The 15,665-nt window shown below is 37.6% G+C and overlaps 1 protein-coding gene across 1 annotated transcript; it reads left to right on the forward strand.

Moving 5' to 3' along the window:
• Positions 1 to 250: 250 nt before the first annotated feature.
• On the forward strand, positions 251 to 9,541 carry LOC136696900 (calcium/calmodulin-dependent protein kinase type 1G-like). Its single transcript, XM_066671646.1, is given in 11 exon segments — positions 251 to 293; positions 392 to 500; positions 4,256 to 4,378; positions 5,267 to 5,341; positions 5,728 to 5,866; positions 5,956 to 6,079; positions 6,207 to 6,282; positions 6,764 to 6,876; positions 7,010 to 7,088; positions 9,474 to 9,483; positions 9,485 to 9,541. Coding segments are annotated over 11 exon segments (948 nt in total).
• The last annotated feature ends 6,124 nt before the right edge of the window (positions 9,542 to 15,665 follow it).

Consider the following 15,665-nt stretch of genomic DNA (forward strand, 5'->3'; position numbering starts at 1 on the left):
TGGCACATGATAATTGTTGTCAATTGTTCTTATTTTCTGCTTATGCCAGAGGTATTAGCACACATATATAAAGGCACAAGCCTGTCACAAGTGTCCTAGAGCAACCTGCTGAGGAGCAGTCTGACCTTTATCACTTGTTGTAAGCTTTGCCGAGTAGGGCCGCCACACACGTGCCTACTAAGCCTGTAGAGAACAGTGTGCACTCTCTTCTCAGTGTTTCTGACTCGCTAATGACTGTGCAACGTATCCTATGGCTCCTGGGATATTTGGAAATGTGTTGCCTCCAAAAAAAGGTACATATCTTGCTCTTTTGTGAGTTGCACCACAATTGGCTGATTCTTTTTTTTGAAAGATGATTGTAAGAATATATTTGTTTTCAACTGTGAAGCAGAAGTTCCTGTGGAAAGTTGTGAAAGTGGCCACAAGATTGTTGAGAATGGTTTCAAGAAGACCACAGATAACATTCGAGAGGTATTTGACATCATAGAAGTGCTGGGATCGTAAGTATATACTTTTTTAAATGTATATTTTTGCAAAGTAAATAAGCTGAAAATATTTTAAATTGTTTAATTGTTGTTACGCTGTTTTCTTTTTAATTTTAATTTTTGCTTTAAAGAATTTTTGCTATACAAATAATTATTCATGATGGGCGGCACGGTGACGCAGCAGGTAGTGTTGCAATAACACCTGGAGGTTGTGGCTTCAAGCCCTGCTCCAGGTTACTGTGAGGAGTTTGGTGTGTTCTCCCCATGTCCGCGTGGGTTTCCTCCCACAGTCAAAAAACATATGTTGGTAGGTAGATTGGTGACTCAAAAGTGTCCATAGGTGTGAGTGAATATGTGAGCGTGTGTGTTGCCTTGTGAAGGTGTGTTCCTGCCTAGTGCCCAATGCTTCAGTAGTCTCTGGACCTACCGCGACCCTGAACTGGATAAGTGGTTACAGAAAAAAATGAATGAATGAATGAATTGATTAATTATTCATGATGATTTAATATTATATTATTAATGTGAACTTAGTTGTGGATTCAAGTGTAGCTCTGGGTGATTGTCTGTGAGGAGTATGTTCTCTCTGTGTCTGTTTCCTCCGGGTGCTCCAGTTTCCTCCCACAGTCCAAAAACACACGTTGGTAGGTGGATTGGAGACTCAAAAGTGTCCGTAGGTGTGAGTGAATGTGTGCGTGTGTGTGTGTGTGTGTTTCCCTGTGAATGACTGGTGCCCCCTCCAGGATGTGTTCCTTGTGACCCACCACGACCCTGGACTGGACAATTACTGGACAGATTACATTACAGATAATGAATGAATGACGGTATACAATTTTTATTAATGTAAATACCTGCCAACTTCAGCATCCATTACATAAACATTTGTAAAATGCAGAAAATGGACTACATGGATTAGACTCACTGATAAATAAAAAAAATTATATTTGTATGGTTATAACTGAATAAAATGCACACAGCACAGTAGGCTAATGGCGTAAATAGATTCAGCCCCTGCAGTTGTGTAATGCTGATCACTTTTTAAATAATTTATATAATACAGTTCATCATGTATCCCTAATATGAACAAACTCACTCTGCCCCAACTGTAAGGCTAGTGTGGTAATAGGCATGTCTTAAAAACCAGAACACTAGATTCAAATAATAATATTAACAATAATAATAATAATTAAAGCCTGGGAAAAATACAGAAAACTTATTTTTCTAATGTCAGATTAATGTATTTCAGGCCTATAAAAAGTTTAATTTGTAATGTCATTTTAATGTTCTTCTGTCCTAAAAGTGTTGTGACTGTTCTGTCAAAATAATATATTTCATAATATAAACCCTATGTACATAATAAAAGACTAATATGTCCAAATGGGAAAGTTGCATTATGGTAGACAAACATAATCTCTGGAAAACATGTTGTTGATGGCTTGTATGGGTCAGTGTGACAATAAACATCTCGACCAGAGATTAGCCTACTTTAAAGACATAGCACAGTAGACAATTCCTAGTCCCTAATATCAGCTGCTTTTCTTCCTATTAAAGCTTAACAAATCTGTCCTTTATTTGACCTCTAAAGCAGACAGAGAGTGACTGACACACACATGACAGGATTTGAATGTGGCCTACTTATTTATTGATTTGTTTTTAAAGCAGTTAATGGATCTGCACTCATACATATTAGTAGCAGGCTTTCTTTTTCCACCAATCAGTGAGTTCTGAGATCTTCTTCTCAGGATCTGTTAGTTGTGCCCAGAACTCATCTGAAACTCAAAGGTGATTGGGCTTTTGCAGTCTACGCCTCGAGACTGTGGAGTTCTTGTCCGTCCTCTGTTTGTTATGCCTACTCAATTTCATCTTTTAAATCAGGGCTTAAAACCTATTTACACAGACTCACATTTGAGCAATGAACCGGGGAAATTGTAGATATGTGGGTTTGTGTTTTTTTGCTGATTGATGTGAGGTTTGTATTGTATTTTATGTGATGTTTTAAACGTATAGCACTTTGGTGAACGCAAGTTGTATTAAAAGTGCTTTATAAATAAACATTACTTACTTATATAGATTGAAAGCTCAGATTGGCTAGGCTAGTCTAGTCCCCTGTCTAAGTAGCTGTGTGGCACAATGCCATCAATAGCATATTGTATCAGCAGATATTTGTTTTTTAAAAATACAAGGATCAGCTGCTCCATTAGATTCTAGCAATATTTCAGTTAGTGTGTCTCTCCTCACTGGTAGGCAAGAGTCATAGGTTTACACCTATGACACACACTTATTTAGATTATGACACACACTTGAGCAGTCAGTCTGAGAGTGTTAATCAGTCTGGCAGACAGGAATATGTATCACCGCACTGAGACCAGCTCACGTGCTTTCATCTCCTGAAAGTAGCACCTTGTTCTTGTTGTACGTGGAGTACAAAACGAACTCTATACGCTCCAAAAACTAGATCAAACACTGCTTTTTTCAGGAGTGAACATAACCTTGGAAAACGTCTACTAATACTAGTAAAACATACAAATATGTTTTTATTTATTTATTCATTATTTTCTTTATTTATATTGGCATCAGATTCTATGCCAATAGTTTGTCTTAAAAACCTCACATATCTTGTAATTTATTTGTATCCCAGCTATTTTTTACTGATTGATTCATTCATTTTGCATCGTTTGTATCCAGTTCAGGGTCGTTGTGGGTCCGTAGCCGACCCGGAATCATTGGGCACAAGGTGGGAACAGTCCTTCACAGGGCAAGCTCTTTTTTAAATAATTCAAAATAAATATAAAAATAATTGAGCAGCACCACGACCTTGAAATGGACAAGTGGAAAAGATGATGATGATTGAGCAGGATCACAATAAAATGAATTAAACAGAATTAAAGCAACATCAAGTAAGATTTGGTATTTTTGCTCCTGGGTTCTTCTTACAGTTGCAGGTCATAATTCAGTTCTACAGCTCTCTCCGGTAATAAAGGCTGTCCTACCCTTCCCCAAAAGTTACATACTGCATTTTCTGTGCTGAGTCTGGAGTGGTAATGTAGCTTTATTCTCCCCATTATAGGTCAGTGGATCATGATTTTGAAGGTGTAATTTTAAGGTGAAAATATTACCTAGTGTTTTTTATAGAGCTAAAAATTGTATGAATTGGCAACAGACAATTCTATTTTATGGGAATTTTTAACACAAATATACTGCTAAAATTATAAATACAAACAATATAAATACTAAAACTGAAAATCAAGAGCACTGAATTGCATTATTGTATTGGTGTTTTTATTCACCTGATATACTTGACCTCTTTATGAAAGTGAAATATGTGTCACTCTTCACTGAATGGAAGGAGGCTTAGGGTTGGACGGTCAGTCTGAGTGTCTTAAGCAGTCTGGCAGACAAACACACTGACAGTGGTTCACCAGCTGAACATATCTATGTAATAAGTTACAGAGAACCTGAATGAACAGTGTTCATACCGGGCTGGATAGAAGACAGATGCAGAGATGGATAGTTCCTCATTAGATGGAAGGCAGATGGAGAGATTGATACTTTTGAGACTTATATAAATTGTGTTTTAAATGGTTTCTATTAGAACTGAATGTTTGCATGAGATGTTCAGAGAACATCATAACCAGTGTTTGGTACAATGTTACTGAGGCCCTTGTCAAAATGAAACATGCATTGTGTAACTGTAAGGGCTAGGATTAGTAGGGTTGAACATGTCCTACCTTAAGCTTCACTCTCCCTCGCTCTCTTTCTTTCTGTCTCTTTAGGGGCGCGTCTTCTGAGGTCTTCATGGTAAAGGAGAAAAACACAGGAAAAATGTTCGCCATGAAGTGTGTGGTAAAGAAGAATAGAAATACCAGTTTGGAGAATGAAATTGCTGTTCTGAGGAGGTGAAAGTTCTGTTAGATATCTCATGAGTGACAGCCCAATACCAACTTTTCAATTGCAATACCAGTAATTCTGAGTATCAGCCAATGGCAATTACAAATATGTTCTTCAGAAAAAACTGGTTTAATAATAATAATAATAATAATTGTAACTGAAAACCTTCACTTAAAGAGGACATATTATACCCTTTCCAGAAGTCAACACAGTTCTGGGGTCCTAATGAAATGTCTGTAACCTTCTTTTGTCAGAATACCACAAGGATAAAACCCCACAGAAGTGTTCTCCCCTGTCCTGTTCAGTCCTGTTCAGAATGGACCATTTCAGAGCCTGTTTCTTTAATGATATTTAGCCACTCTTCACCGCCCCCCTCCCACCCACTCCTCCAGCACAGTCAGTGCTGAGAAGCAAAAACTTTGTTTTTTGACTGTTTTCACTAGTTTCACTTTATTCTTTATTCTCTGCAATGGTTGTGTAAGATTAACCCCATCCTTGTGCTCTCATATAAAAATGGGTCCAGAGCTGTAATTGGAGAGACTCAGAAGGGGCAGGACAAAGGGAGCAATATGACAACTGCTCTTATTTTCTTATGTTTTCTGACTTAGGCAGCTCAAAAATAACTGACCGGATGGGTCTTATATAGTCTTATATGTAATAGTGATTATTTTTTGTAATATGTCCCCTTTAAATTTAATATAAAAAATTAACTATTATGCTCAAACTACTCAAATACACTACTAAGTCACAAAAAAAAAATCCAAATTACAATTTGATTGTGTGCTGTTTCAGAACAGATTTTGATCAGATTCCACATTCCAATTATAATGCAGTTGATTTGGGGATTTAATAAAACATTAAATATTACATTTATTTCTTCACTTTCTCTTTTTTAGGACCAAACATGAAAATATTGTGGCTTTGGAAGATTTCTATGAAAGTCAGACCCATTACTACCTTGTCATGCAACTGTAGGTATCTTATATTGTTCAAATGTTATGGGGAACAAAAGAAAAAGAAAAACAAACAAGTTAGCACTGCACACAGATTCGTATTTTTCATTGTGATGGCGATTATACGTTTCAACAAATAACACACAGAGCAAAAGTGTAAAACTAGAAGTGGAGTGAACCCTGCGCATAAGAATTTAAGTGATCTGCTCTATAGTCAATTACAAATGATATAAAATAAGCACACTGTACAATGGTGGCCTCTATACTTCATAATTTATCTGTTCCCATATCACTTCCTCATCACAATATTCAAAATCTTTACTGAACACAGAATGGTAGGTGCGTATGGTGCAGCCCTACACCACAACTGTTTTCCTGCTGAGAATATTGTATGGCTTTCTCAGTGTTTCAGGGGGTGAGCTGTTCGACCGTCTCCTGGACCGGGGCGTGTTCTCAGAGAACGATGCCAGCGTAGTGATCAGACAAGTGCTGGAGGGTGTCTGTTACCTGCACAAGAATGGCATAGTACACCGTGATCTTAAGGTAAGGAGAAGTCAGAGGACAGTACCTATGAGCATATGTACTGTACATTGATCAAATTTATGCCAATCTATCATTTATTCTTTCAACAGCCAGAGAATCTGCTGTACTACAGCCAAGAGGACAACTCCAAGATAATGATCAGTGATTTTGGTCTTTCCAAAATAGAGGGAAATGGTGTCATGTCCACAACCTGTGGAACTCCAGGGTACATGGGTGAGGAGGCCTTCTGCATGTTTTGAAATAGGCCAGGGAACTTGATCCCTTTAGATAATGTATTAACATAAATATATAACTTCACTGGTATCATTTCACTGAAATAACGATGTTTCTTTGCCTACAGCTCCTGAATTGTTGACTCAAAAATCCTACAGTAAAGCAGTGGACTGCTGGTCTATTGGAGTCATCACTTATATTCTGTGAGGACTCTCGCTACTGCTGACTTAAGCACACAAAGATCCATTAAAACATCTGTGACACTACTATAACACACACACACACACACACAGAAAAAGCCAGTGTTTAAGATCACCAGCTGACATGTAACAAGAGCCATACAATAAAATGACTTCCATTCAAGAGTCAATCTTAATCACTCAGTATCCATGTTGTTGTAGCTGTGACAGTGTGCTGAGGAATTAAGTGCCCCCTAGCGGTTAAAAAGTTGCTTTAACACACACACACACGCGCACACACGACCACAACTTCTAAAGTTCAGGTCTTCCTTTGAACTTTAAATTCACCCTCAGCACAAAACTTACCTAACACCTTGTGCAAAATGTATAGCCCTCAAAGGGGTAATTCATTATAATCTTCATATTCTCGTATGTACATTTAGACTTGTCTCAGAGCTCTGACATATGGGAAATGATAAACAAGTTGTATAATTTGTTGCTGCAGTCTTTGCGGATATCCCCCTTTCTATGAGGAGAGTGAGAGTCTTCTTTTTTCTATGGTCAAGAAAGCACAGTATGAGTTTGACTCTCCATTCTGGGATGACATCTCAGAGTCTGGTAAGGACCCTGCATTCTCCACAGCCTGCTCACAGATTCAGAATGTTGTGTATAACCTGCAGTGTGTGGATCTAATTGAGTTCTATCCAGTCAACTACTTCAATTAATGCTCGATATATTTACATTTTTACAGCAAAGGATTTTGTGCGGAACATGCTCCAGAAGGACCCTGAGCTGCGTTACTCAACAGAGCAAGCTCTAAAACATCCCTGGTAAAAACACAATCTGTTATGGGCTTTAACTAATTAAAACAGAATATAAATGTTAAAACATAAAATGTGGATCCAAAAATGTTTTTTGAGCAATGAAGAAACGTTTGGACACCTAAAGAATTTAAGTACAAAAAAATGCATTAAAAAGAACAGAAAAAAATGTAAGGAATAAAGAAAACTCCCTTTTACAAAAGATATATTATTATATATAAAAGATATTTTTGAAGAAAATTTACTTAAAAGCATTTTTACAATAACTAAAGTTCCTACAATAACCAAAGCCTACTCTCTTTAAAATAAAAGGTGCTACAAAAGGATATTGTAATAATATTTCAGTTTTCATAATTATGCTTCAATGAAATCTGTTTGTTTTAAAAAAAACATATAAATATATGGGCTACGCAAAGACAGTAGTTCATAACATCATTATGTTCCCCTGCTTTTTTCCAGGGAGGGAATGCGATCTATGGAGGTATATTTGGTACAACCTCCTGAGCACCTGTGACAGTGAAATTTGTAGTTTGTAGAAAATAGACACGCGTGTATCAGTTCATTTTAAGTCACAGAGAATATCTCTTTAGGAGTTGCAAACCTGTAGATATTTTTCCTCTCCCACAAATACAGTTTAAAATACAAATACAAATTAACAGTTACACCTTTACAAGTTCTTCATTGCGGGTGCACAATCCAACACACAAGTACAAAATTATCATACGCGCACAGTTTTAATTGTATTAATTGTACAGATGCACACATTAGTTTTGCACCACACTGACTGAGATATTTGGTGCAATAGTGAAAGTGCGGAAGTCACGCGTGAGCGAAAAATACAGCATTTGAGACTCATAGCCACAGAATCGTGCAGGTGTAGTCATTGAAAAGACAAATATGCCTTTAAAAAAAAAAAAAAAAAAAAACAGGTGTGCAACACGAATTACACAGATTCACATATTGGTTTGCGAAGGTGCAACTTTTGTGCATGTGTAATGCGAGTGTGTGAATGAGATGTGCACCAAATTAACGCCTGCAACTGCAGCAAAACCGTGAGTGTATGATATATTTGTACTTGTGTGTAGAATTGAATTTGTGCAGCTGCAGTGAAGAGTTTGTGAAGGTGTAAGTGTTAAGTTGTATTTGTGGGAGAGGAAAAATATCTACAGGTTTGTAACTCCTAAAGAGATTTTCTCTGTGCCTTCAAATTTACTGATTCACACGTGTGACTATTTTCTACAAACTACACATTTCACTGTCACAGGTGCTTTTAAAACCACAGGAGGTTTACACTAAATATACAATATTATTTTAAATCCATGTAGAGAAAACGGTTTCAGCTGTTTACTGGACACAAACAAAGACTACAGAGAGAGACATGAGCAAATTGAAATCTATATAAGAAAAAAAAAGAAATAAACTCTTTTGCGAATATGTTTAAATGGGTAAAGAACCTTAAGATTAAGTGATGGAGTTTTAAGCATATCCATGTCTTTGCTTAGAACTTTTACGCCCTGCAGTAGAAAACAGTCTATAGACACGTACGTTTAAATATAGCTCTCAGTGTAGTTTGTTGTGTGTTCTTATATCCTTGTTTTCTCACTAGATGACATCTTCCACTGCCCAAATTACATTAAAATATTCAATACCACAAACAGCAACAATGCAACAGCATTCATTGTCACTAGATCGTCTGGCAGTTTGAGGTTGGGGAAAAAATAACTTGTGCAGGAAATCAGTGAAAAACAAAAATAAAATGTTGTGAATTCACATTTGAGCATAAATCTATGAGTTTGGCTCAGGCTCTTTTAATGAGACTTCACACACTTTTAACATCTGTAGAAACAGCCTTGAAATGGGTGTCATGTTTAGAAAATATTCAGGCTCATGGTTTAGTTCCAAAAAGTATATATATATATCCCTTTAATAAATAGTAATTGAATTAATTCAGGACCACCAAACTTTTTCATTGGACGGTGTAGAGGATCTTTTTTGTTTGCTTCGTTCATAATGTGGTGAGCGAGTGAGTAAACAAGGTCTTTTTAATAAAATAAAGCATGGGTGAAAAAGGTAAAGTTTCTTGGATAGGAAAATAGCAGCCAAGTCTATTCATGAAATAATAATAGATAATAAAATAACAATAATAATAGTTAAAAAAAAAAAAACATTTGTGCAATTTCTGGTCTAAAAAGAATCATCCAACATCAATACCTCACTAAGGTTTAAGTGTCTGAAACCATTAAACCCTAACAGAAATGTTCTCATATTTAGTGTAAAGACTATTCAGTTGTAATAACTTGTTGTTTATTTTGGCACTGCTTGATATTATATGTATGAAAAGTTTTAGAGTAAGAATGGAAATTCTGTACTTTAACTGTCTGGTTTTCTCCACAGGATCATGGGCAAAAACAGCTCCGAACACCAGCATCCTCTGCTCCATTAGTGTACAAACCAGAAAATGATCAGCACAGATGATGTGCAGTAGATGGACTACAGATGTGCACAGCTGATTCATTAGTGTTTAAAAAACTTGAAAAGGGGTTTAAATGTTTCTGTGAGCAAGAGGACACAGAGGGAGTGTGTTATCAAAAACATTATCACAGTTGGGATTTGGTCACAGGCACAGGTCAAAGTTGAGTGTTCTATTCACTTTATTTAACAGTTTCGTCAAGTTACATGGGGTCTATAAGGGTATTCCTTAATACCAGTTGTATACAACAGTGTGTAACAGTGCAGAATACACAGCAAAAACACCAAACAATCAACATAAGAGAAGAGACACACATAAAGAAAAACTAGGTATGTTTTGGCATTTTTGCTACTGATCTCCCTTCAGCTTCAGTTACAGCGTGTAATTCATTTTTACAGCACTGACTTGAAATCAAGGGGTGGGGTGGTTTCCCACCATCCTCCAAAAGTTACATAATGCCATTTCTACAGTGCTGAGCCAAGAGCAGCAAAGACAAAAAAATCACCTACAGCACTTCAAAGTGTTGTATCATTTCTCCTGTTCTCATCAATAACTAATGTGTAACAAGTATGGTGGGAAAATATGCTAATTTATATGTAATAACATTTCAGCCAGATCAGACTGTGTGGCCAGATATGTTACAAGAGTTTATTATACTTAAATTATTATAATAACTTGTACAATCCCATTTTTAATATTAAACATATGTGTAACATATATTCTGCATTATAATTCTATAATATAATTCTATAATATTTAATATGATTTAATGTATTTTTACCTCTTTATTAAAACTTAAAATAACAATATTTTGAAAATAAAATGTTTTGTTACTGTACTGAGTTTGGTGGTGGTTATATCCATTTACATGTGAGCTACGGCTCAGTGTTGCATCTACACATTGTGTCCCTTTTTAATGACAGTATTATGTCATAAAGCTTCAGAGACATAAAGCAGCTCAATTAAGGCTGCCATCACGTCACACTCTACACTCTTGTATTGTAGTTTCCAATATGGGCTTTGCTGGATACTATTCAGTACATGCAGTAGATTAAAATGATTCCCCAGGGCAGGCTGCTTTTTCTCAGGATAACCCCAGTCAGTGTTCGAATAACCTTTTATGGAGGTTTCTTTCAGACATCCAGAATTAGTCACACATTACAGACACATAAATGACATGTGTTCATCAATGGTTGGGAGCCCCCACAGAGCTTTGGGTGATGGACCGTCCTCAGCACTACAGTGACATGGGGATGATGTATTAGTGTGTGTGTTAGTGATAGTGGAATGAACTCCCACTGGCCTTCATTGTCATTTTATAAAGTAAATAAAATGGTCTAATTTCTGAATTCAGGGGGCACGGTGGTGCAGCAGGTGGTGCCGCATTCACACAGCTCTAGGGACCTGGAGGTTGTGGGTTTAGGTCCCGCTCCAAGTGACTGTGTTTGTGAGGAGTTTGGTCTGATCTCCCCCATGTTCACGTGAGTTTCCTCCGGGTGCTCCAGTTTCCTCTCACGGTCCAAAAGCAGACATTGGTAGGTGGACTGGCGACACAAGCGTCCATAGGTGTGAGTGAACGTGTGGGTGTTTCACCCTGTGAGGGACCGGTGCCCCCTCCAAGGTATGTTCCTCCGTTACTAAAAAAACCAGCCAATGCCTAATTTACACTTGAACTGAAATATAATTTTTGCATAAAACTTTTATTATGTAAAAATCTATTGACCTGACACTACTCTACAGGACCCAAATGTATGAAGGTGGCAGTGTGGACGAAGAAAATCAGTTGCTTAAGGCTTTTACAATTCTTAACCGAAAATCCTGAAATGAAATGGAGTTACATGCACTGTTGTGTGAATTTACATGCACTGTTATACGTTTTACGTTATTCCAAATGACCACTAGAGGACGCACCCTGCTAATGTTATAAAGAGCTAAACTGGAACTACGACTGAGTGAGATAAAGTGAATACACCACAACATTAGAATGGCCTCAATTTCAACAATGGTTTTCATTTGATGAGCTCCAGTTTGTAGTTCTACACTGAACGATCACTGGATTAAGAACACCTACCTTGTAAATGTAGATACAAGGTGAATCCAGTGATTATTCAGGGTGCAATTATAGACTATACTACATCTGCTTTCCTGCATACTTTTTAAAAGTATGCATGGTGGTTCTGTGGGCATTCTGTTGACAACTAGAGAACAGTGTTAAAGAGGGCTACCAAAGTAGGCAGAGTACCAAATGGGCTACAGTGTGTAATTGTAGAACTACAATAGGTATTTATATGTGGAGCTGATAAAATAAGGGGGTCATTTTAAAGTATAGGCTTGATTGGGGTACAGCTAGATTACACACATGGATAAAATTGTTGGTACCCCTCGGTTAATGAAAGAAAAACCCACAATGGTCAAAGAAATAACTTGAATCTGACAAAAGTAATAATAAATAAAAATGCTATGAAAAGTAACCAATGAAAGTCAGACATTGCTTTTCAACCGTGCTTCAACAGAATTATTTAAAAAAATGAACTAATGAAATAGGTCTGGACAGAAATGTCCTATGAAATGTAACTTAATACTTTGTTGCACGACCTTTTGAGGCAATCACTGCAATCAAATGATTCCTGTAACTGTGAGTGAGACTTCTGCAGCTCTCAGCGGGTATTTTGGCCCACTCCTCATGAGCAAACTGCTCCAGCTTTCTCAGGGTGAAGGGTTTGAAGGGTGCCTTGTCCAGACACACATTTCAGCTCCTTCCAAAGATGCTCAATAGGATTTAGGTCAGGGCTCATAGAAGGCCACTTCAGAATAGTCCAGTGTTTTCCTCTTAGCCGTTCTTGGGTGTTTATAGCTGTGTTTTAGGTCATTATCCTGTTGCAAGGCCCATGACCTGCGACTGAGACCAAGCTTTCTGACACTGGGCAGCACATTTTTCTCTAGAATCCCTTGATAGTCTTGAGATTACATTGTACCCTACACAGATTCAAGTCACTGTGTGTCAGATGCAGCAAAGCAGCCCCAGAACATAACAGACCCTCCTCCATGTTTCACAGTAAGGACAGTGTTCTTTTCTTGATATGCTTCATTTTTCCATCTGAACATACAGCTGACGTGCCTTGGCAAAAAGTTCAGTTTTTCTCTCATCTGTCTATAGGACATTCTCCCAGAAGCTTTGTGGCTTGTCAACATGTAGTTTGGCAAATTACAGTCCAGCTTTTTTATGATTTGTTTTCAACAATGGTGTCCTCCTTGGTCGTCTCCCATGAAGTCCACTTTGGCTCAAACAAAGACAGATGGTGCGATCTGACCCTGATGTTCCTTCAGCTTGAAGTTCACCTTTAATCTCTTTAGAAGTTTTTTCTGGACTCTTTTGTTACCATTCGTATTATCCGTCTCTTTGATTTGTCATCTGTTTTCCTCCTGCGGCCACGTCCAGTAAGGTTGGCTACAGCCTCGTGGATCTTAAATTTCTGAATAATATGTGCAACTGTAGTGACAGGAAAATCAAGCTGCTTGGAGATGGTCTTATAACCTTTACCTTTAACATGCTTGTCTATTATATTTTCTAATCTCCTGAGACAACTCTTTCCTTTGCTTCCTCTGGTCCATGTTGAGTGTGGTACACACCATGTCACCACTGACTGATTTCAAGTTTGTAGACACCTGTGATGCTAATTAGTGGACACACCTTAATTTAACATGTACTTATGGTCACATTATTTTCAGAGGTACTATGATTTTTGTCCAGGACTCTCTAATGAGTTTACTTTTTAAAATAATTTTCTTGAACCACGGTTCAAATTCAGTGCTGGATTTTTATTTGTTCATATTTTATAGAATTTTTATTTATTATTACTTCTGTCAGATTCAAGTTATTTCTGTGACCATTGTTGGTTTTTCTTTCGTTAACCAACAATTTTGTCCATTTTGTGTAACTGTACTTTTCTGGTGATTTTAGGAGACGGTGTCAGGTGCACTATCTCTGAAGCAGGTGTTAGAAAGGGTTTGTATGTTGCAGGGTTGGCCTGCTGTTTATATAATGGCTTAGGTAACTGAATCAGCTCCTCACCACATGCCATTAACACAAGTCAGTCCAGCAGTGTTTACGTAAGTAAATGACCAACACTTTTCCTGATTACTCCATGAACTAGATAAAAGATGATTAATCAGGACCATATTAATATGAGCATTAAGAGTGAAGCTTTTTAATTTGTTTGTATTCTAGGGCCTTGTGACATAATTGTGATGGTGCAAAGCTTTAGCTTTTGCAGTTCAAGGCAATGGTATAAAAATAAGCATCAAAATATATTTGGTGCCAACAGCTTTGTTTTTTGCACTTGAGCTGTAAAAGGCTAACAAGTATTAGTAAGTAATTAAACCTTTATTTAATTAGCACTTTTCTAGTGCAGGTCTTAAAGTGCTTTACAGTACAACTTCCCAGTGGTGGACAGTAACGAAGTAAATTTTTTTGTATATCTGTACTTTACTGAAGTATATTTTGGGGTTCATTTTACCTAACTACTACATTTCAATGCCAAATATCTTACTTTATACTCCCTGTCACGGCTGAGCAGGGAGGATGAAGTAGGCAGATGTAAATGCAAGGAATTTTATTTAACAAAGACAGAATCAAAATAAACACAGGTAATGCATACAGACTGAATAAAGACAAGACTAAACTAAACAGAGTTAAACAAGGACAGACAGGGAAGAGCCATGAACTGGGGTAGACACATATAAACAGAAGGACTGAGAAACACACATCTACGCACACAACACCAGACCAAGGAGCACTCAGTGTATACATTGTGGTTGTGATACATGTGCGGATGCTTGCCATTTTGCTGGCTGGACCACTGCACAGAATTACAATACTGAGGCTATTGCGACAGCCCTATTTTTTATACAGAGGTTGAAAGTAACAAATTACATCTACTCAGTTTACTATAATTAAGTAGTTTTAGTGTACTTTAACTTTACTTTAAAAACTGTGCACCGGAATGCATGTCTTGAGAGAAATCACGCTAAAATCATAAGAAATTAGGAGACTGACAAGTCCATTACTCAGACCCAGCTGAGTATTACCCAGCTAAATGTGAAACCCAGTCAAATTCTGAGTTGCTCTGGAAGTAAAATTATCCCCTGGCCATATTTAAGGGAACACTTCGGCAACATATGTAATATAATAATGCAGTGTGGTGTTAGCCAAGAGAGAATTAGCAGCTTATATTAGCAGCTTATTTCCTACTTTAGACCCCGTCAGGCTCCACTGGGCGATAACAGAGTATTTGAGGCTCTGAGCTGTTTCTTGAGTTACTGAACCTTTGACACGCCCACGGACAAAGCCACGGTTCGCGCAGAAGAACCTACTCTCCTTTGATTTCAGCGGGGAAAAAAAATTCTGCTCCTCAAACAAGTTTATGTCTGTGGAAATATGCTGAACGGTTCCTTATTTAGTTCACAAACTGGAATTGGTCTGGTTCCTTGTTGATGGAAAAGCGCTATGTGAAATATGGCTGTACTAACAGCAGAAGGTTAAATATTGTTCCTACTCACACATGTGCATTTCAACATTAGGAGTCAGTCAGTCAGTCAGTCAATCAGTAAGAGAAAATGCCTCTTCCAACCACACCATCCCCCTTCATTCTAGAATTTCTGTCATCATCATAATCAATAAAGGATGTTTAATTTACTCAAGGGCGGCACAGTAGCACAGCAGGTAGTGTCACAGCATATGTATACTATCAGTCTATCAGTCATCAGTCTGTCAGTCATTGGCCCAGAATCCCCATATATATTAGCACTCCTAATAAAGATGGCTAGGGAATCTTGCTGTTTTAATTTCTTCTTGTAGGCCTGCAGTAAATGACCTTTCAGCTCCCAGCAGCAGAAACATTCATTAACCTGTGTGTGTGTGTGTGTGTGTTTATGTATGAGGGATGTGCAAAGCACTAATCACACTCTGTAATATTGGCTGAACAAAACAAAGCAGCACCATCTGTGAGCTCTGGAAATGGGAACAGTGAGAGAGCACATTGGCTGCTCAAGATTATTGGCCTATCGGTAATGTGCCTCCTATAATTGTGAAACAGTGTTTGGTTATAATTGCAGTT

The sequence above is a fragment of the Hoplias malabaricus genome, chromosome 5 (genome assembly GCF_029633855.1).
Source record: "Hoplias malabaricus isolate fHopMal1 chromosome 5, fHopMal1.hap1, whole genome shotgun sequence".
NCBI classification, from domain to species: Eukaryota; Metazoa; Chordata; class Actinopteri; order Characiformes; family Erythrinidae; genus Hoplias; species Hoplias malabaricus.